General features: G+C 55.2%; 1 protein-coding gene across 2 annotated transcripts in view; it reads left to right on the top strand.

Annotated features, from left to right (window-relative positions):
• Positions 1–22,538, top strand: part of TTC39A (tetratricopeptide repeat domain 39A) — a 38,123-nt gene that overhangs the window by 7,852 nt on the left and 7,733 nt on the right. For both annotated transcript variants that reach the window (XM_069477936.1, XM_069477935.1), the window contains exons 3-13: positions 7,384–7,515; positions 8,848–8,924; positions 9,678–9,745; positions 11,326–11,390; positions 13,462–13,561; positions 14,376–14,441; positions 16,215–16,323; positions 16,781–16,848; positions 16,930–16,989; positions 17,854–18,015; positions 22,401–22,492. In XM_069477936.1, the coding sequence (XP_069334037.1) occupies positions 7,384–7,515; positions 8,848–8,924; positions 9,678–9,745; positions 11,326–11,390; positions 13,462–13,561; positions 14,376–14,441; positions 16,215–16,323; positions 16,781–16,848; positions 16,930–16,989; positions 17,854–18,015; positions 22,401–22,492 (999 nt within the window). The remainder of the gene's footprint in view (positions 1–7,383; positions 7,516–8,847; positions 8,925–9,677; positions 9,746–11,325; positions 11,391–13,461; positions 13,562–14,375; positions 14,442–16,214; positions 16,324–16,780; positions 16,849–16,929; positions 16,990–17,853; positions 18,016–22,400; positions 22,493–22,538) is intronic.

Genomic DNA, 22,538 nt, shown 5'->3' with positions numbered 1-22,538 from the left:
GGCCGTGAGGCCTCTTCACACTTTGGTTTCCTGTTCCTGCTGCAGCCTCTTGGGGTGTCTCCGTCAGCTCTAACACAGACCCTTTATTTTCCCCCAAAGCACTAAGGACCTGGTTGCCTGCTTTACTGAGCATTTTAGGGCAATAATGCAGGCTCCACACATAGCCATTTCTTCTAGCATTTACTGCCTTGATTCTATAAATATAAATAAATAATGTGCTTATGCCCCTTTTTCGTATCATTTTTTTTCAGTTTTTAACGTTGAGATATAATTCTTGTACCATAAAATCTTCCCTTTTTTACTTACCACTTTTTTGTTAACCTTCATCCTGTATGTAATGGTGTTGCTTACCACTTTTAAACATTGTCTGTTGGCAGATAAAAATTCAGCTTTCCTATGCCCCTGCCCTACCTCCCTGCCGTCATCCTCCTGTCATTATATCACAGTATTTTGCTAAATTGATAATCAGTGTTTGCATTGTTATTGCTTTGTAATTAATGCTCATTGCAGAGACAAAGTAGGTATTAGATTGTTTCCTTTCTGGAGTTAATAATTGTCTTGGTTTTCCATTTGCCTAATTTGCTATACATTTAGCATTAACTCTTTATAACCCATTATCCTATCATCAGTTTTTCCCAAAATGCTCACACATACCAAGTAGGCTATCAGTCCCTCCTGTCCCTGGAAACCTGTCCCTTGTCTTCTGGCCCCCTCCTAGCTGGCTGCTTTGCTTCTCTCCTTTGCTTCTCTCCTGTTTCCTTGATCCTGGGTCTTTCTCTCTTGTCCCCTCCCTCATTTTACCAGAGCATGTCCTCTGGAAATTTCCTAAGAAAGAGTCGCATGAATATCAATTTTTTCCCTCAGAATTTTGAAGACATTGCTCCCTGGTTTCCTAGCATCTACTGTAGCCATGAGAACCCTAATTCTTCTTACTTTGTGTGTGACCTTTTTTCTTCTCCAGAAATATTTAGGGTCTTCTCTTTTCATCTTGAAAATCTGGGATTTCACAGTGATGAGCTGGAATGAAGGTCTTTTTTATTACATATTTTTATTTGGAAACTCTCAGTTCTGGGAGTTCTCTTGTATAATCTGTCTATCTTCTGTTTCTCTTTCCTGGGCTTTCTTTCCATCAGGAATTGGACTTCCTGGAGCAATCCTCTTCTAAGCCTCTTTTCTCCCCCCTTCCCTGCCCTTTTGCATTTCTTTATCTTTTTCTCCTCTGATTTTTGGGATAGTTTCTCAGCCTTATCATTGAGTCCTTCTGTTGACTTTTCCTTATTTTTATAATCATGATGAATTTCCTTGTACTCTTTATCCTCTGAATGTTCTTTTTTGCCTGTAACATCTCATTCTTGGCTTACGCTCTATCTTCTTTATATCTGTATTTGGCCCCTTAGGAAGGGCCCTGGCATGTAGTAAGCACTCTAATATTTATTGTTTATTATTATTATCACAGAATATTGTCTCTTTTTAAAATGTTTTATTCTTTTCCTGCATAACTTGTCTTTCTCCGTATTCCTGAATTCTGTTTATTGGTGGGAATATCCCCTTCTCATGGGGTGCTTTCCTCAGATACCCACTGATCTCTGGCTGTCAGTCTGGTCATATTTAAACACAAGTTCACTCAGAGACCAGCTGGAAAGTCCGTGCCGAGCCACCTTGGCAATGATGGGATTGGCTCTGGCTGAGCTGGCAGAGAGTTGGCCCCCAGGTGTCAGCCTCTGGGGCGGGTCAGCGTCTCCAGAGGAGAATCCCACTTTCCTTGGCCTGGACAGAGAACCCCTGGCGGCTTCAATTCTGAGACTGGAGAAGGGAGGAGGGCCAGGGTCTACTCAGGCCCACTGCCTGCTTTCCCTGACCCCCTTCTTTTCAGCCCTCGGCTGTCCCCTGCACTGCCGGGCCTGCTTCCCCAAGCCCCCAGGAACAGCTAACACTGAGGCAGGAGGACTGGTTTGCACAAGTCCCCAAGCCCGACCAGTTCAGTTTCTCCACTGACCCCTTGCTCTCCTGTCTGGGCTCAGTGGCCCAGGTCTGGGGTGGGGTGGGTGCTCCAGGCTGTGCTGATCATAATGAGTCCTCCTGGTAGCTGTCCCCACACCTCACTCCTGCCCTCTGCGGGGACCTGGGCTTGAGGTGGGGCAGGCCAAGCCACATCCTGCTCCAGCACTGAAGGTCCAGATTCCCTTCCTGGTGTTTTTGGGAGACTCCCCAGCTCCTATGTCTTTCCTGGTCATTTCCTGTCCTTTACTTGGCCCAGCCCCCTGACCACAGCCACCCGTGGGCACTGGAAACTGGCTGTCCCAGGCCACAGCTGCTCAGCCTGTCCTGGTGCACCCCGAGCATAGACACTGGCCTTTCTCCTCCTCCCCGAAGCCCAGCTAAGACCAGGCCACACCTTGGTCTGCTCTAAACTGTCCCACAGACCTGGGGCCAACACAAAGGAGTTAGGCCACAGAAGAAAATATTAAAACCAGATGCCGTGGCTGCACCCAGGCCCTCAAGCTGCCCCCACCACAGAGTCCCTAAGAGGGCTGTTCCCTCTGAGCCCCTCCATGCCCTCCCTCGCCTCAGGGTGCTCCAGGAGTCCCACAGTGCTCAGGCCCCCAACAGGAAACCTGCGTCCTAAAGGTGGCGCCCCAGGGATCCCGTCTTCCCGTGAGGCCGCCTTTTACCTCACCTATGAAGCAGTGGGGCTTCTATATCTTAACCCCTGCCCTGTTTCAGAAAGGCTCTTTTCTTTCTTTTTGCGCTTACGAGTTCGACTCCAAACAGTAGTGTCAGCAGCACACTCCTGCCACACCACCTTGTGACAACACAAAGTCTCCAACAATTGCCAAATGTCTCATGGGGGATAAAATTGACCCCACCTTGTGACACCAAAAAATGTTTCCATAAATTGCTGAATGTCCTCGCCACTTCCATTGAGAGCCACTGATGTAAAGAAAATAATTGTTGCTAAAAAACAGCCTCCCTTCCTTGTTTGTAGCCATTGAAACTTTAAAAGATGTCAGGGTCCCATTTCATTCACTGCTCTTCATTGTACACACATTGTCTCATTTAATTGTCCTTACTCCTATGTAGGGGGGCTGTTATCCCTCTTTCGCTCCTCAGGGAGGTGGCTGGGCCCACCAACTCCTTCCCCCTGCCCTGGCATTTGCTTTCCCTGTGTCCCTTCTTTGAATAGCGTGGTCTCCACTTCCCCTTTGCTTACACGGTGTCTGTCCCTAAGCACTGTCTCTGGAACATGGAGGCCACTCTATTTTTCCTGATGAATCAATGATTGTGATTAATAAGTGGCTGAGCTGGGATTCAAACCTAGGCCCCCTGGGTTGTCTGAGCCACACTCCGACTGCTGTGCTATCTTGGGTCTCAAGCAGGGTGGAGGCATTTACCTTGGGCGGGGGGCCTCACACCTGCCTCCTTCAGCCCTGCTAGTAAAGAAGGTCGAAAGGGTGTGCACAAGGACCTGTGTGTGCTGGGCTGGGGCTGGGCGGGGGAGGAAGTTCATGGTGTGTCCCTGCCACGTCCTGGAATTTCTCTAGGAAATGAGGCAAGGTCACCTGCCAGAGTGAGGGGCCAGGCAGTGGTGGGGGGGATGATGAGGAGAGGGGAAAAGGCGTTTCTGGACAGCATAATGGGCTGGCCAAGGCTGCAGGCCCCCGACTCAGAGTGTGCCTGTCTGTGTGCTGGGCAGCTTTCTCCAGTGTCACTCAGTGGCAGCGTGGAGAAAGCCAGTGATTGTGTGGCTCCTGGACTGGGGTCCTAACTAGGGGTAGCAGAAGGTTGGAAGGCTTAGCAGTTTGCCAAGAGAGGAGCTGGTATGAGGAAGCTAAGTTGAGAGGTCAGGAAGAGAGGACAGGCTGGAGGTGGGAGGAAACGGCAGTGGGAGGGATGAGCAAGGCAGGGGGTTGGGGAGGGAGGGGTGGCGGTTTCCTTTAAGACTCCAGACGCAGAGCCATTCTGTGTGATGAGGATGAGGTCAAGGTGTGATCCAGGGAACGGGGTGGTTGGGCGACTGTCGCCCGTTCATTCAGCAACACGTGGCCTGGCAGTGTGCTGGGTGCTGGGGCTACGGTACTAAGCAGGACATGGGCTGTTCTCAGGGTCCAGCAGGGGAACAGTGGAACCAGCAATAAGCAACAAGCACTGACAACCCAGCCTCAGAGAGGCTCCAAAACGTACCAGGGTGCTGAGAGCTGCACAGGGACCCCAACTCGTGGGAAAGGGGCTGGTCAAGAAGGCCACATAATTCTCAGGGCCCATCGCACAATGAAAATGCAGGGTCATTTGTTCAAATATCATTAAGAATTTTAAGACAGTGACAGCAGAGAATTTAACCAGGCATGGGGCCTTTTTAGATATGGAGCCCTGTGCAACGGTACAGATCACATGCCCATGCAGCTGGCCCCGGAAGCTAACTGGGAGAAGTGATATCTAAGCTGAGATGGGCTGGATGAGGAGTCAGCCAGGTGGAGAGGGTGTTTCCAAGGCCGAGGGAACAGCCTGGGCAGAGGCCTGGCAGTGAATGAAGCCTGAGAAATGGAGACGCTCAGCCTGCCGGGAGTGGGAAGCTGAGGCAGGTCCCAGAAGGAAGAGGGCAGGGCATTGGAAGGTAGACTGGGGGTGTGGAGTCCCCTGGCAGCTGGGGCTGGGGGGGGGGCAGTGAGTGGGGTCTGAGAGGACCAGAAAGTGGAGCAGGAGGAGCTTCAGTGAGGATGAAGGGGCAGGGACTTGCAGAGACAGAGGGGCTGCCTCTGCCTTCCGGCATAGAGGGCCCTGAGAGGGCCTCGGGAAGGGAGGCTGGGACTGCGCTGGGGTGGGTGGGGCCCAGGAAGGAGTGGCAGGGTTGGGTCAGGCTCAGGGAGCCCAGATGATAGGGACAAGCCCAAGGGCAGGGTGGGATGGCTGACAAGTGTCCAACAAGGCCCGAGCCTTGGGTGTTAGCTGAGGAAGGACGGGCTAGAGGCCGCTGGGCTTAGCTGCCCTCCAGGTGGCCAAGGAGTCCTCAGCCCCAGCACCCTGATTTGCTGGTGGCTCTTCCAGCACCTTCCCTATCTTGACAGCTGATCTGGGGCCAGAAGGTGGGACCCCAGTGGGCTTCATGTCCCAGAGCTGGGTTCAGCTCAGGAGTGAGGAGACTGTTGCTCCCAGAGGTCTGGGTGCTATATACGCAAACGAGAACTTGTGGGGTGCAAACTAAACTTGGGTGTCTGAGGCTTGAGGGTTTTCATACCTCTGTACCCCATTTCCCAGTCCAGACCGCAGTTAGGGGGCTTCCAGGTGATAGGCTGGGGAGAATCCAGGCTTCCTAGCCACAGGTGCATGTTGGGAATGTGGGCCTCAGACTAGAAATTCCACTTTGTCTGCCAGCTGCCTGGGTGGGGCTGTCCCTCTTCCTGGGCCGAGCACCAGACTGGCTTCAGCAGGTGGGGCTGGGCAGTGGTGCCGAGTCCCTTGCGGTGAGAGAGGACAGAGAGGCAAGGGCTTGATTAGAGAGGCCTGGGGGACGGGTCTGTGTGCTGTCAGGGAAGCCCCTCCTCAAGGAGAAGGTTTTATGCAGGGAAGCGACCCTTGACCCTGGTAGGACATGGAGGGATTCACATTTATTGAGCATTGGTGATGTGGCCCCTGGCTTTGGCATCCTATCTAAGCCACTCGAAAAGCCCTGGGAGAGAAGGGTTATTGTATTTGTTCTACAGGAAGAAACCTGAGGCTCAGAGAGGCTCTGAGAAGTGCCAGGGTCACACAGCTGGTGCCTGGCAAAGCCAGATCCCAACTTGAATCTGAGGGACTCTGAAGCCAGCCGCTTCCTTTCCACAAGCTGCTGCCCCCAACTGCGTGGTCCTGGCAAAGGCCTGGGAGGGGCCCTGCTGGCGGCCAGGGCCAGTGAGGGGTACAGCAGACTCTCTTTTCTACCTGAGGGTCACCCAGAGGTAAAAAAGCAACTTAATTCACAGGTGTTTCATGCATGAGGAAGGGAGGAAAAATGAGCAAAGTCACATGATCTTACAATAAAACAGTGTATTAACCTTAGTCATCTCTCTCCTCTGGAGTTCCTAGCACATGCCTGGCCCTGAGGAGCTTCATAAATAATTAACAAAGGGCCACGGGGGAGGGAGGGAGAAGTGCCCAGTGCCTCCTGTCCAGGCAGGGGCTCCCCCGTCAGTCTCACTGGCCCACAGAGACCCGGGCAGGCGGCCACTACCATCCTCGTTTTGTAGAAGCAGAAACCCAGGCTCAGATATGTCAAGTGACTCCCGCAAGTGCAGAGAGGGACTGACATTGTCACCATCCCTCCTTGCCTGTTGCCCTCTCTGTATCTTAGGATAAAGGCCCCCAACACACCCTGTGGCTGAGATACCCGGGCTGTGGCAGAGCAGGGAGCTGGGGGACCAAGGTTTCCTGAGGCCATCTTGGTCGGCCCTGACACACTGCTGCTGAGGACAGAGATGTGTCACACACAGGCTCTGTCCTCGAGGTGCCCACAGTCTGGGGAGAGAGCTGGGCCTGCGCTGCCATCAGTTCAGTGTGGTGGGGCCTCCGTTACAGGCGCACAGTCCCTGAGGAGGAGCCCTGGGCTCCCAGTGGCCTCGGAGGCATCCAAGGGCCTTGACGGACGAGTGGGGGGATGTGGAGGTGGGGCAGGGCACTTCAGGTGGAGGGAGCGGCATGTGCTAAGGCCGGGAGGAGGGAAGAGTAGGGTTTTCTTGTGGAACGTCTGTGTGGTTCAGTGGGCAGGGGTGCATTCTTGAGTGTGACCAGATGGGTGGCTGGGGGGAGGAGAAAAGCCACAAGAGGACTGGAGAGGTGGGCAGGGCTGGCGTCCTGTGGCCTCGGCCCAGGCATTGTCTCGTGGGATGTGGAAGCTGCAGGAGGGCACCGTGATCAGGGGATGGGACAGGAGAGGGAGAGGCAGCGGCTGGCCAGCAGGGGGCCCAGGGAGTGGGCATGGGGTATGCCCAGGGGATCAACAGGGTCTCACAGGCAGGACTTGGGCCCAGCCTGCTAGAGGCGGGAGCAGAAGGCAAGAGGCAAGCCCTGGGCATCAGGAAGGGCGGCCACAGGCCCACACGCTGCCAAAGCCCTTTTTCAGTCCTCACAGCAGCCTGTTGCTGCCACCCCTACCGAGCTGATAGGAACTGGGGCTCAGCTCTGGACGATCACTTAGAGCCACTCAGCAAGAAGAGGAGGAGCTGGGAACAGGATCTGAGGTCTTTTGAGTAGTAGTGAAAGGATCAGACCTGGGCAAGGCCCTCCCTATCGCTGGACCTCTGTCCCATCTGTCCCCCATGTAGAAGGAGGAGCTGGTGGCGGGATCTACCCAGGGCCAGCTACCTCTGGAGTTCCAGGAGTTGGTGCTCTCAATGTCCTTCTTTCTGGCAGAACCAAGGAGAGCATGTACCACTCGCTGACGTATGCCACCATCCTGGAGATGCAGGCCATGATGACCTTTGACCCTCAGGACATCCTACTTGCCGGCAACATGATGAAGGAGGCGCAGTCGCTGTGTCAGAGGTTGGGGATGGCAGGGGACGGGGTCGGGGCGAGGATTAGAGGTTGTGAGGCCCACCCTTCTGTCACCTTGGCCCATCGTAGTGCCTAAAATGCCACTATTTGTGCTGCTTTCTGTGGCTAAGATGTTGTGTCCCCAAGTGCTAAGTGCTGTCTTTGTCAGCCCTGCCTTGGACTTGTTGTCTAAGCCAGTCACTAAACAGCTTCTAGAGACCAGTTTTGATTGGGAGAAAACAAATTCTGGCTCTTTCACTTAATGACTCATTGACCTCTGGCAAGTCCCTCTCTGGACTCAACTTGCCTTATCCGTAAAATTGGTGTGATGAGACACCATAGGGTTATCCTGGGGACTTCATGAAGACACCAGTCACAGGACCTGGTGCATAATTGGTGGTTGGTACACATTTGCTGGTCGAATGAATGCACTGACAGACCCTGAGTGCTCGTGCACTGGTGGAGCCATCGCTCACTGGGCACACGCTCACCCCTGCTCCCGGCTGGGCCCTGTGCAGGGCACTGACGACCCCGGAAATAATCAGACCTGGGCCAGTCTGATGCCCACACTGCCTGGTCAGGGAGGCACAGACAGTGACTTCCCGGCATGATGCAGGGAAGCTCAAGGTGTCATGGGGGTCCCGCCACAGGAGCAGGACAGGCTTCCTGGGGTAGACGATGCCTGAGCCAGGGGCTAAGCGGTGCCTAGGAGCTGGCCAGGGTAGAGGGGAGAAGCCAGGGGGCTCCAAGCAGGGGCAACAGCAGGGGCAAAGGTGTGAGAAAGCCCGAGCCTGGGGGACCTGCCAGGAGTTCATGTGTCTGGAGAATCTAGTGGGAGGAGCCTGCACGCCTTGGAGGCCACAGCAGGAACCCAGGCTGCGTCCTCCGGGAGGCGCAGAGCTGTAAATGTTCTCAGCCGGACACAGCCTGTTGGGAAAACTCCCTGGCACACGGGGAGGGTGAGCAGGCACCAAGACTGGGTGGGCAAGGGTGATAGGACAGGCAGGGCATGAAGAGACCTCCATTAGGGAGAGGAACCCAGAGCTAGGAAGGCTGGGAGAACAGTGTCAGCTAGGTGGGGGGCAGATTGGCCAGGGGGCTGCTTTATATGCTCAGCCCCGTGATTGATGTGGTGTTACTATCCCTGTGTTACCTAGGAGGACAGTGAGGCTCACAGACCATTTTGCCAGAATTTCAAACCTTCTCTGTCTGACCCCAAAGCCTATGTTCTTTCTGTTAGTGCTGCCTCTCTAGGAGTTTATTCTGGAGTGTGGCAGAGAGGGGCAGAGCCAAGTGTGGCCCCTTCTTCATCCTCATCCCAGGCCCCTTTCTCCCCTCCAGGCACCGGAGGAAGTCTTCCGTAACAGATTCCTTCAGCAGCCTGGTGCACCGCCCCACTCTGGGCCAGTTCACAGAAGGTGTGGCATCTGGACGTCCTCTCAACCATGCTGAGCCCAGGTGGCCTGGCTCCAGGCCCAGGGAGGGGCAGGAAGGGCAGTTATCCTCCCAGTTTTTGCCAAGGGGGCCCCAGGCCCTGGTTCTCTGGTGAGGGTGGGGGGGGCAGGTGAGACCCACTTACCTGGCGGCATGCCTGGCTGAGAGCCTGGAAATCGAGGAAAGGAAAAGCTGTCACAAGGTCCATAGCTTTGCTCCGCAGGCAAGGGGTGCCTAGAATTGTGCGTGCAGTTAGGTTTGCTGATTAATCATCCTAGTGATTGCGTGTGCAGCAGAGGGAAATGTGGCTCTAGCAGCTGACCCGGGGCACGAGACAGCTGACGGTAGAAGAGGTGGTCTTGGCCGTCGTAGCCTGTGGGATGTCTTTGTTCTGTGACCATACGTGGCAGTCCTGGAGGCAGCAGTGGGCAACCACAAGCAGTTAGGGGAGAGCCCTGGAAGGTTCCAGCACCACACAGTGGTGGTGGGTGCGCAGCGTCTACAGAGATGCTGGGGGGACAAAAAGGAGACTGTGCCGACCTCCTGGGTGGTGGTGGGGGGGACCAGAAGGTGAGGGGGGTGCGAGCTGACTGCCGACAGTGAGGGTGCTCTGAAGGAGCTTGACCAGGCTGACACAGGCTCCCTTTGTTTTGGGGGACATGGGGTCAGGTGGATTTGGCCCAAGTCTCCTACAGAGAGTCCCAGGAGGCCGCGGGGCTTTGTTTTTCTCCCCACAGAGGAAATCCACGCTGAGGTCTGCTATGCAGAGTGCCTGCTGCAAAGAGCAGCCCTGACCTTCCTGCAGGTAGGAGCGCCCGACTTCAACAAGCGGGCGGGGAATTTTGCATCAGTCACCACGTCCAAGCATGACTCATCCCTTTGTCATCCAGGCGAGGACTGAGGCTCAGCGACCCCACTCTCCTGAGCCTGGCCAGGCTCGATGTGGAGGGTGAGCGTTGCCAGGGTGCTGCTTCTACCTCGTGACTGCTGCATTTCCTGCCAGGGTCACATGGTGGTGACAGGCACTGACGCAAAGCCTACTTTACACTTGATTCATTCAGCAAATGTTGTAGCACCTATGATGTGCCAGGCTTTTCGATGATAATACAGGTGTGTAGTTTTTACATACCTTACACGTGTTACAGTTTGCTTTTTTGAACATTTACATTTATTATTTAATCTTCACCTCGGAGGCCTGCAAAGGGGAGAGAGGAGTTACTTTCCCAAGGTCACATGATCAGCAAATGGTGAGCTGGGATTTGAAGCTGGGTCTGACCAGGTCGGAGCCCGTATCTCCTCACAACACAGCGTGATTTCAAGAACTGTCACTGTAGGTTCCCAGAAAGCCTGGTTACATATCATCGTATCATCATCATGTATGTGTATGTATTTGGAGGGAGAGGGACAGCTACACATTAGTGTTGGGTGCTGTTTATTTTTCTTAGCTCTTTTTCTGTCTTTTTGGGCCTCAGGTGATTAGAATTGGATTAATCCTAATGCTTGGTTTGGGGCTCACTCTAATAATTACATCATGCATTTTATTTTATTTATTTGTTTATTGTATTTTTACAAATAATGAACACCCAATCCCCCAGCTGGAGGACAGAGGCTGGTTGGAGCTCTCCTCGCCCTCTGGGCCCCTCCGCACCCTTTCCCTGCCCCACACAGGGGAACCACTGCCAAGAGTTTTGTGTTTATCACCCCCACTCTATTTTTTTAAAAATAGTTTTATCTGCTTCATATTCATGTCTGAACAGCATATTGTTATGCTTTAGTTGCTATTGGGCTTCTTCTGCTGTGTGGGACTCCCTCCCTTCACCCAGCCTCACCACGCACCACGCTGTGTTTATCCGTTCTGCTGCTGTGGGGCGTTTGGGTTGTTTCTGGTTCCTGGCAATTATGAACATCCTTGAAGGTGACTTCCACAGCCCATGTCCTCCTGTTCCCCTTGGGTGCACACCCGGAGTGGAGCTGCCAGTGGGCTGTAGATATTGGTGCTTTAAATTATAAATGTGACAAATGCCTGCTTGTTGTAAAAACTGTAATCCAACAATAAGTATCCCCCTCCTTTCCCACAGTCCCACCACCTAGAGGGAGGCCCCGTTAGCCATCGGAGTGTCCCCTCCAGGCCTCTCTGCGAGCACATAGTGTGTGCACATGTGATGCTAGTTAAGGGAGGTTCTGGTCCCTCCCTGGGCATTTGGAGGTTTGTTTGGTCAAAGGCCAGGGAAGCCTGGTTTGGCTGACCTCTGACCCCATCCTCCCAGGGTCCCTCATAGATTTGGGCACAGGAAGGGGCAGTGGAGGCCCAGAGCCTTGTATGGTCCATCTCAAGCCTACAGCTACCTGCCTGGGCCAGGCCCTCAGCACCTTTCCCCCCTGCAGGATGAGAACATGGTGAGCTTCATCAAAGGCGGCATCAGAGTTCGAAACAGCTACCAGACCTACAAGTGAGTGGGGCTGGGGGCCACAGCGTCTACTACCCTGTCTCCCTCAGGCTGCTTTGTGGAAGGAGGGGAGTATTAACTGGAGGTCAGAAGCTAGGATGCTATGTGACCTCAGGCAAATTTCTGCACCCTTGGGACCTCATTTTTCTGGAATAATATTCCCCTGGTTTTCCAGTTGTCTTTGTTCTTTTTGGTCCCCTAAGTACCTACTCTGTGCCTGACCCTCTGCTAGGGGAAAATAAGACATAGATTCTGCATAAACAGCTCGGTCTTGTGGGGGCAGGGAGACAGCTACAGGACCAGTCATTTAGGGACTAGCAATAGAACTGCATATCTGTTAAGGCCCAGTCCAAATGCCACTTTCCCCAGCAAGCCTTCCTTGACCCCTCTAGTACACAGGGATGATGTGTACACACACACACACACACACACACACACAAGCTCCCTGGGGGGCCAGGGTCATTTCCACACTATCTCTGCGTCCCTGACATTCAGACTGGGCCAGGCGCAGGCCATGTTTATGGATGAGAGTGAAGATTCCGTCCAGAGCACTTGTACTCAATATGGCTCTACAATGCCTTATCTACGGTTCCCAAACCAAAAACAACAACAACAACAACAACAACAAAATGCTCTTAAAACCCAGTTTTCCCTTGCCAAGTTTTGCATTAAAACTTATTTTCCATTAAAAGGTGATTTGAGGCTATTTATCATCATTATCTTCCCCATTTAATGCGACTGTCTCCCTGCAGAGACGTCGCGAGCTTGCTTGCCAGGTATTGCCGAGGCACCACGCGCCCACAGCGTGTGGATGCCACGTTCCCCGGGGGCCTGGGCTGGAATTGTCCGGAAAACCAGACAAGTGCTCTGGCCCCTTCATTCTTCCTCCCGGCTGCCAGAACGATGTCTCCAGAGCAACACCTTGTCAGGCCACCCCGTGCCAACCCCTGAGGCTCCTTGTGTCCTTAGAGTCCTGGGTCACTGCCAAGTCGTTCCTTGGAGCTCTCCCTGCCCTCCTTACCACATGTCCCACCTCACTGTGCCGCAGGCCCTTAGCCATCTCCTCAGTTCTTCAACTGTGCCAGGCTAATTCCTACCTCAGGGCCTTGGACACGCTGTTCTGTCTGTCAGAAACACTTTCTGCACCAGGGCAGCCCCAGCTCCTCCCTCAGACTTCAGCTCAAATGTTACCTCCTCAGGGAAGCCTCCCCTGACCCCCAGACTGGGTCAGGCCCCAGGATTCTTCTCCTCTGAGGCTCTCAGCACCCTCACAGTGACTCACTGGGGGTCTGTCCCATAGAGTGGGAATGCCATGGGGTCAGCAGCTTGGTGGCTTTGCTCCCTGCTGCTCCCAGTGCCTGGCAGAGAGAAGCTGCAGTCAGTGCTTGCTGATCGAAAGCCCTCAAGATGCGCTCAGCCCAGGAAGGGGGCAGACACATCGCTGAATCCTCCATCTTGCCCCATGGGGGCTGGGCTGTGGGCTCCGTGCAGTTGGTGACCAGGAGAAAAAGAGTTGAATTCCAACCAAGGGACTCCAGGAAGACTTCCTGAAGAGGGGATGTTTGAGTTCGCCCAGTGGTTTTCAATTGGGGGGCAATTTTGCTCCCCATGAGACATTTGACAATGTCGGGGGGCATTTTGGTTGCCTAGCTCGGGAGAGGATGCTACTGGCAGCTCATGGGTGGAGGCCAGGGATGCTGCTAAACATCCTATGATGCACAGGACAGCCCCGCTTCCGCCCCCTCCCTGACAAAGAATTATTCAGCCTAAAATGTCAGTAGTATCGAGGTTGAAAAACCCTATTCTAGACAGAATGCAGAGACAGACAAATGCCCAGAAGCTGGACAAGGCAGAGAGCACCAGGGCCAATGTGGCTGGAATTCAGGGGTAAGGAGTATGTATGTTATCACAGTGGGAGATGGGGTTAGAGATTCCTGGAATATCAGCTCTTGATCACCAGAACTTTAAGAATCCACTACCAGAGAGTTCGGAGAGCAGCTTGGGTGGGAGTTTACTGGGCCCCGCCCCCAACCCCCAGCAAGTGGCTGAAACAAGACTTGCTATCTCTCCGCAGGGAGCTGGACAGCCTCGTCCAGTCTTCACAGTACTGCAAGGGAGAGAACCACAGGCACTTTGAAGGAGGGGTGAAGCTCGGTGTGGGGGCCTTCAACCTGGTGAGTGGGCGTGCCTGTCCCCCATTTCCACAGTGTCTGGCTCCGGATAAATCTTCCCTGCATGTCCCTGCCCCACACGTGGTCATGGCTGAGTGCCACCGTGCCTGGCCGTGTGCCGGGCGACAAGACCCAGCGATGAACCAGGCCTAGGCGAGGTTTAAGGGGCTCCCAGCTGAGCGGAGTCCGTCTGTGCATTTCTTCTCAAGTCAAGTCCTTAGCTTGAAACCCGCCATGGTGGGAGTCTTTTTTTTTTTTCTTTCTTTTGGTTTCTATTTTTTATCCCAGTGATCCACTGTCATTCCCAACACAGTGGGAGTCTTGACAGCACCACAGCTTGACAAACACAATAAATCAGGGCTCTTTCTGCCCCGGAGAGCTGGTGGTTAAACACTTACCAGTGTCAGGGAAGGAGACAGGCCTGAAAACAGCTGATGACCCGGGAGACAGCCAGCCAAGTCCTCTTCCTGGCGGGACTTTGGAGAAGGTTTCTCACGGGTGGGGTAAGCATTTGAGCTGGATCCTTAGGATCCCCAGGAGTCTCCCAGGTGGGGAGGGCATTCCAGATGGAGGGCACGGTGTGAGTGGAGACAGGGAGGCTTGGAAGAGCTGTGCTTGCTTGTGGAGCTTCCCAGGGAACACTTAGAGCTCTGGCCCTAGGAGGCCGGGGACCTTTCCAACATAGGGGGAGCAGAAGTGGTGGCTCTCCCCCTCCAGGTAAAGCTTGTTTAAAGAGCAAGCCTTGAGGTGGTGGGGGAGGTCCCCGCCCCACTCTGGGGCACCTTCTGCACGTGCTCATTTGCCCCCTTCCCTGCAGACGCTATCCATGCTCCCTACGAGGATCCTGCGGCTGCTGGAGTTTGTGGGGTTTTCAGGAAACAAGGTAACCACCTGCCTTCTAGCGCCCCCAACCTGCTGAACGCCAGGCCTGGAGCTGGGCTGGACAGGGTGGGGCTGAGGGGATGCAGGGTCTGGGTGCCAGCCCTAGCTCAGCCCCCCGGCCAAGGCCCAGACCTCTCTGGGCCTCGTCTTCTCTCTGGTCGAATGGGACCAGTGATACCCGCCTGTGCCCCACAGGGTGGAGAGGCTCTGGGATAAGGCTGGATGTGAAGGGCAGCTGTGTAGAGTGGCCTGGGGTCACATTCTCTGAGCTTGACAGGTATCAGGAGCCTGGTTCTTCTCCCCACAGACAGCTCCTCACTTCAAGGCCTTGAGCAAGGCCTTTCCTCCAGGGCATTTTCTAGTGCTATCCCCTCATCTGGGAGATGCCTTAAGGAGGAAGCAGAGAACTCCAGTACTCAGACTTTACTGAGGGTTAAAGGCAGCAGATCAGGGAGGACTCCCTGGTGGAGGAGGCCTGGTGTGGGGGAAGGAGCATTGGCTTGGAAGTCAGGAGCCCTGGACAGCTGAGCCTCATGGCCTTCTCCCTGTGACTCTAAGCAAGTCCCTCCCTCCTCTGAGCCTCTCTTCAGTGAAACAAGGGGCTTTCTGTAGACCAGTACGTGTCCCCAGAGGTGCACTTTCTCTAGCCCTTGCCAATATTGGCCACTTCCATGGGCTTTTGTATTATTATTTATATTATATACTTTTTGCAAAAGTAACTCATAATCTTTACTGAAATTTATTTAAAAGAAACATTGCTACATGAATACCCGTATTATTTGGCATGATAAGAACATAATCAGGCGGGGCGCGGTGGCTCACGCCTGTAATCCTAGCACTCTGGGAGGCTGAGGTGGGTGGATCATTTGAGCTCAAGAGTTCAAGACCAGCCTGAGCAAGAGTGAGACCCCATCTCTACTAAAAAATAGAAAGAAATTAGCTGGACAACTAAAAAATATATAGAAAAAATTAGCCGGGCATGGTGGCCCATGCCTGTCGTCCCAGCTACTCGGGAGGCTGAGGCAGGAGGATTGCTGGAGCCCAGGAGTCTGAGGTTGCTGTGAGCTAGGCTGACGCCATGGCACTCTAGCCCGGGTGACAGAGCGGGACTTTGCCTCAAAAAAAATAAAAATAAATAAAATAAAAAAAAAGAACATCATCACAAAACTAAATACCACGAGGCCCAGCAGTGTTAAGAAAGCCCTGCTAGACTGCGTGGTTGGCCCAGGCTCAGCCCCGGCTGCTGCTGTGAGGAAGGGAGCTCTGGTGAGAGTTGCACACACGCGGCGCAGGCCGGGGGCTTTCTCCTGGGCACCATCAGAAGGCTAGAAGGAGAACTGAGAAGGGAAAACCCTCACTTGTGACTCAGTGTTCCCAGACCCCAGTCCACGGACCCCAAGAATCTTGGTTGCCATCTGCGTGGCCCCATCTGTGCCCGGGGCCTGTGGTCAGGGTTGTCGGCCTCCTTGTTCCTCCTCCCAACCAGACTTGGCTGCGCAGCCGTCCATGCCCAGTGCAGGGTGTTCGAGCAGGTGCACACAGGGAGGACTGGGGATGTGGCTGCTAAGGAGGTAGGGGACGCCCAAGGCCTGGCCAGGCCTTTGCTCTGGCCTTGGCAGCAATGTCCCCTCCCTTCAGGAAGGTTGCTGAGGCACTGAGAGAGGCACCTCTTGCTCAGGGCCACACCGCTGACCCAGCCTCCAGAGTCCCAGGGCTCTCCCGCCCTGGGCCCTGCCCCTTTCTGGGAGTCTCAGCCTGTTCTCCTGTCCCCCAGGACTACGGGCTGCTGCAGCTGGAGGAGGGCGCGTCAGGACACAGCTTCCGCGCCGTGCTCTGTGTCATGCTGCTGCTGTGCTACCACACTTTCCTCACCTTTGTGCTCGGTAGGCTTCCCTGTGGGGCAAGCCCTGGCCCAAGAGGGAGGGGGCTGCAGACCCTGTTCAGGCCCCTTAGGTCTGGGGATGGGGGTCCTGAAACCAGAAACAGCAGAGCCACATCAGCCAGCTTAGGGCTTGGCCTGCTCACTTCCTCACAGCGTGACTGGGTTCCAGCCTCAGTGTTCTCATCTGTGAAAGGGGCATGGTCGTGCCCACCTTGTAGAGGGTATGAAGACGCTGTAGGCACAGCCTCGATGCACATATGCTCCTGGTTAGTGAGCCCTGTGATGTGCCAGGGATGCTACCTGCACTACCTTATTTAATCCTCACATCACCCTGGAGATAGGAAGAATTATTATCCCCACTTCACAGAGGGAGAGATGGAGACCCCAGGAATCCCCTGGTAGGTTGCTGGATCGCGGGAGCCAGTGGAGGTGACGTGTTATGTTCCCCCCACTTCAAGGTACTGGGAATGTCAACATCGAGGAGGCAGAGAAGCTCCTGAAGCCCTACTTGAATCGATACCCTAAGGTGAGCCCCACCCTCTGCCTGGCCCCCCCAGCCCATGAGCACCCTGCAGACCCACAGGGACCCACGTGCGTGTCATTGCAGGGCGCCATCTTCCTATTCTTTGCGGGGCGGATTGAAGCCATTAAAGGCAACATTGACGCAGTGAGTGATGGGGGTCCGGGAGAGTGCTGAGGACCGCTCAGGGTACCACAGGCACACACAGACATACTCAGGGACAGGGCAGACTGGGAGGAGGGCCTAAGAGAGAGCCAGCAAGAGGGCAGGGGTGGGAGAGGCACTTGGGAAGACGAGGGAGGAGGTGGCATTCGTGGTAAGTGGGCTTTTGACAGGGAGATGAAGGACCGTGGTGCTCCTGGAGAGGGAGGGTGCTAGAGGAGACAGAGAGGTAGGAAGGACCACCAGTTCAGGGCGTGGTGATCAGGCTGGCAGTTGGTGAGTAGAGTGGTGGGGCCAGCGGGGTGAGAGGAGCTGTCAAAAGGGTTAGAGATGGGAAGGGTCATGGTCCCAGCGGACACCCCAACACTAAGCCAAGGCCCAGGCTGGACTCCACAGCATGGAGTTCTGGGCTCTCCAGCCGGCTCTAGCTATGATTCCCCAGGCAGCAGGAAAAATGCCCCAGGTCCAGGTAACCTCTTGGAAACTGCTGGAACCTTTGGAGTTTGCTCTGAGACAGACATTATTTTATCACTATAATATTACCACTTTCCACTGCCTCTTATCCCCTCCATTATAGCTCTGTCCTGACCTCTCGTTTTTCAACTGAAAAACTAGAGTTCCAGACAGGGGTAGTAATTGGGCCCAAGGTCATGTGAGACTTAGGGGTAGATGCAGGACTGGAGGCCAGATCCCCTGGCTCCCCAGCCCCCACTTGAGCCTAGCACAGGGCTGGATCACAATGCACTGGGGGGCGGCGGGGCTGCTCTGGAGTTGGGAGGGTGTGGCGGGTATAGAGGGCAGGGTGGGGCTGGGTGGGCACCCACCAGGCTGACCAGCAGGTGCCTGCAGGCCATCCGGCGGTTCGAGGAGTGTTGTGAGGCCCAGCAGCACTGGAAGCAGTTCCACCACATGTGCTACTGGGAGCTGATGTGGTGCTTCACCTACAAGGGCCAGTGGAAGATGGCCTACTTCTACGCCGACCTGCTCAGCAAGGAGAACTCCTGGTCCAAGGTGGGCATCGGGAGACCAGGGCCCCCAGACTGAGGGCCAGCTGAACACAGATATGTCAGCTGGAATCTAAACAGAACCACAAATTCTAATAGGACTAGAAGGAACTAAAGACCACAGGAGCAAGAGAAACTTTAGAACTACAATCACGTCAGTCGAGATTTTTAGTCACAAGGGACGGAAACATGGCTCACACGCACTGTCCGATAAAACTGTCTGCTGTGGTGGAAATGTTCTATTTCCGTACCATATTCACTTGGAATGTGCCTGGTGCAACTGGGAATCTGAATGTTTTAAATATTATTTAATTTTGATGAATTAAACTTTAGCCACATGGGGCTAGTGGCTACCACTTGGACTATGCAGATCTAAAACAAAAGGCTCATTGGCTCACAGAGCTGAAAATTGTAAGCACATCTGACTTTAGGAAGGGCCGGGTCCAGGAATTCAAATTCCCTCTTGTGCAGGCAGATTCGCTCCATGTGGCGGGCAGGGTGGCTGTGGGCTGCCTCTTACATTTCCCCCTTGGTTTCAGAGTCTCACAGTGGAGCTTCATTGGTGTGGCTTAAGGCACATGTTAATGCCTGAGAGAGGGGACTCTTCACGGACTTAGAGTAGGAGGGGGTGGTTCCCCAAAAGAAAAATGAGGTGACGTACCCAGAAGTAGTGTGTATGGGGGGGGGCAATAAAGAGATGCCGTGTCGGCAAAACAAACAAAACAGATGCCTGCCCACCACAGATGACGTTATCGTGGTAAGTGTTGAAATAAGTATTAGCCTTTATCATCATAGTAATGATAGCACAGAAATCCGAACCAAGAGTCTTAGAATCACCTAGCCCAGAGAGCATCGAATCTGGTATTTGCAAACACAGCATCACTTGCCCACAGCAGACATTGCTAATCGATCCTGGCACTCTGCCGTGAGCCTGCTGTGCTTAGAGGCCTTCTCTGCAGAGCGCTCCAGGCAGCCATTAGCACTGGCCTGCACTCACACACGTCAGGAGACCTGCTTGTCACCTGCATCTAGCCCCTCTGAAGAAGGAAGTCCTTCAGTGCCCCTGCCTGGGGGCCAGGTGGCTGGGGAATTCTCTGGGTCTGGGCAGGTGGGGCTGGGGGAGGAGCAGGCTTCCACTGAGCTCTCACTGTGTCTCCATACCACACCCCGCGAGGCGGAAGAAGTTACCAGCTCCATTGGGCACATGAGGGCCACTGAGGCTAAGAGAGAGTATGTGACTTTCCTGGCCCACATAGCTGTTGGTGACAGACACTGGATTCGAGGACGGTTCTGTGTGACTCAGAGAGGCCTCTGCTTTCCCCTTGCTCCTCTGGTCCTCCGGAGGAGGCCAGGCTTGCCCTGAGCCCACCCTGCTGTTGAAGGTGCTTCCTCAGGCCTGGCCCCATCCATTCCTCACCTCCTCCCTCCTCCGGCTCCCAACAAGAACAAAGCCCCAGGGAGCCTTTTTGAACTAAAAGTGACTCTGGAAGCCTTCCTGTGGAGTGGGGCAGGCAGCTGGGTCCGCCCACACAGGGAAAGGGAGGCCTGGGGTGGCCACACAGCTGCTGTGAGGAGCAGAGGGAGAGCCAGGCCTCCCAGGTGTCAGGAAGTCTGGCTGAGCCCCAGCTCAGTCCCCAGATCACTGTGACTTTGGGGTGGTTGGTCCCCCTCTCTCTGCAACACTCTCTTCAAAAGGACTTGCTGTGAAAAATGGGGATTGTAACACCCCAAGTTCTGGGGCCTCATCCATTCCTAATCTCTAGCACTTGGCCACCACAGAGTCTGCCAACTGCTAGTCCTAGGGACCCAGCCTCTGGCCACGCCGTATGCACCAGCCCCCATGCACGGCAGCCCACTCTGGTCTGGACCCTTCAAGGTCGACCATGTGGAGGCTTCGAGTTTCCCCCAGTGCTTGCAGCCTGGAGGTTGAGATGGCCAGAAGCTAGGTGGTGACAGTGTCATGTTCAGGACTATGGTGAGGGAATCCTAGGGAGCTCAGAGGCATCCTGGGCATCCTGACCAAGAGTACAAGGAAGGCTTCTGGAACAAGAGACCTCTGAGCAGAGTCTTGAAGGATGAGGAATTAGGGTGGCAGAGCAGAGGAAGCGAGAGGACACTCTAAGCCTGGAGAACAGCAGGAGCAAAGTCTCAGAAGCCAGGGTGCTGCCAGGGGGTTCTGTATGGCTGGAGCGCAGGAGGCCTGGATCAGGGGAAACAGCTGCTGTCTGCCATCAGCATGGCCCCATAACATCCCTGGGGAGCGTGGATGTCCACAGTGCTGAGTCACTGCATCCAGCCCCATCCATTCCTCCTGGTGGCACAATGAGGGTGAGCTTTCTGTGGGGTGTGGGGAGAGGCTCTTGGAAGAATGAGCTGGGGAATGTGCCTGGCTGGGAAGGGACAGTGGCATTCCAGACAGAGGAGCAGCACGGGCAAAGGCCTGGGGTGGAGTTGCAGGAGTGAGCAGGAGGAAATGGCAGAAGATGAGCCAGAAAAGGAGTTTAGAGCAGGTCCTGGAGGGCGTGAGTGGCTGTTTGGGCTTTATTCTAACAGTAGGGGAGCCTTGAAGCCTTGGGGTTTAGATCTGTGCTTTGGAAATCCCACCTGCAATTTCTGGGCACCCTGACGTGCCAGGTCCTATTCTAGGCCAGGAAATACAAGAGTGAACAGAGCAAGGAGCCCTCTCAAGGCTCCAGTCCTGGTGGGGAAAGAGACAAGGAATAGACAAACACGTTGATGTCCAGTGTAATACGATGCCAGGTTCCAGTAAGTGCAGTAGGGACCAAGCAAAGTGAGGGGCAGGGAGTGGGGGGCTCTTTTGTCTGGGGTGGCCAGGTCTGGCAGAGGGCATCCACATGGAGTGAAGGAGCAAGCATGTGGGTGGCCATCTGAAAGGGATGTTCAGGCAGAGGGAGCTGTGGGCCGCAGGGGCTGGGCAAGGGCGCATTTGATGTATTCTAGGGACAGCCGGAGGCCCGTGAGGCTGGAGTGATGCTACGCTGGCTGGCGGGAGGGAGTGATGTGCGTGTGTGGCGGGGATTGTGCAGTCTCGTTTGGATTTTACCCTAAGTGTGATGGGATATCACCAGAAGTTTTCCAGAAGGCGCTGACGTGATCTGTGGCCAAGGTGTGGGAAATGTCCCAGATGGGGGCGGGAGCAGGCAGAGCCCAGACCTCCCCAGGGCAGTAGGGAGACATCCTGGTAGCCTGGAGCAGCTAGGCGGTGTGGAGATGGTGGGGCGATAATGAAGAGAGTCGCACGGGCAAGGCCAGTTAGTGGCATTCAGGAGCTAGACAGGAGGTAAAGCCACTAGGACTTGGTGCCTCCACGGCAGGGGCAGACGAAAGAGGGAGAGGGCAAGAGCGACACCGGGAGGTTCAAGATGGGACGGGGAACAGCTTTCAGTGAGGGAGACACTTCCCACCGTAGCCCACAAAGACCAGCTTTTCCTCGTGTTGTAAAGGCCTGCGTGGGTGGGGCTGCCAGGTGGAGACCGGACCCCAGGAAATCCTGGTCCGTCTCCTCCGCCACCCTCCTCTCTCGGCCTTCAGGCAGGAGCTGTGGTTCAGGGCTCGGCCACTGGAGGGCAGCACAGAGCCCGCTCCCCTCAGGGCCGTCCGCGGAGGGGCGTGGCGTCGGGGAAGGCGGGGCGGGGCGGGGCCTCCTGCCGGCCGCACGTCGCCCGTCAGGGCTGGTCGTGGGTCCGGTGGACCGGGTCCTGCGGTCGAGTCCCAGCTCTGCCCCAGCAGCTCTGGGGTCCCAGGAAGCAGGGGTGGGGAACAGATTCCTTTCTGGCACCGTCTTTGGGATCAAGTGTGCCGGATGTGAGGTGCGTGGCACACAGTGCGACAGTTCTCCCCAGGAGGCCTGAGCTGAGCGTCGCCCCAGGGCCCTGCTCACTCTTCCGGTCTCACCTCCTCTTTTGTGCCTCCGGTGCTTCGTGCCTCTCCTCCGTGTCCTACCCACACACACCTGCCCCTCCCTGGCTTTGCTCAGGCCGTCTCCCTTTCTTGGGCCTCTGCGAATCTTCCCGGGGTCCTTCAAGGGCCCACTCTGGAGCTCTTGCTTCCCAGAAGCCCTGAGTGCTGTCCCTGGCCTGTGTCTCCATCCCAGCCTCGCGTGTCCTGCCCGTCACTAGTTGCTTGGGTCCTTCTCTCCACTGCTTCAGGTGCAGAGGGTGGCTGCTTCGACATGGCTTGTCCTGGATTTAACTCCCAGCTCGGGTCCTCCGGTTGCAGGGCTTCCTCACCTCAGTTTCTCGCCGGGGGCCTGGGGCGGCGGCGTGGGCTGCTGTGCTGGGCCACAGGGAGGTCTGCGTGGGGCGTTGGTGCCGCGCTGGCTGTGGCTGGGGGACGGCCGCTCACACCTGGCTGTTGCTCTGCCTCACACAGGCCACCTACATCTACATGAAGGCCGCCTACCTCAGCATGTTTGGGAAGGAGGACTACAAGCCTTTCGGGGATGACGAAGTGGAGTTATTTAGGTGGGTCCTGCCGTCACGCTCCCATCGCAGGCCTCAGCTGTGGACA

The sequence above is a fragment of the Eulemur rufifrons genome, chromosome 8, assembly GCF_041146395.1.
Source record: "Eulemur rufifrons isolate Redbay chromosome 8, OSU_ERuf_1, whole genome shotgun sequence".
Taxonomy (NCBI): domain Eukaryota; kingdom Metazoa; phylum Chordata; class Mammalia; order Primates; family Lemuridae; genus Eulemur; species Eulemur rufifrons.
Note: the sequence above shows the minus strand (reverse complement) of the source record. Positions and strands in the feature narration are given on the sequence as shown.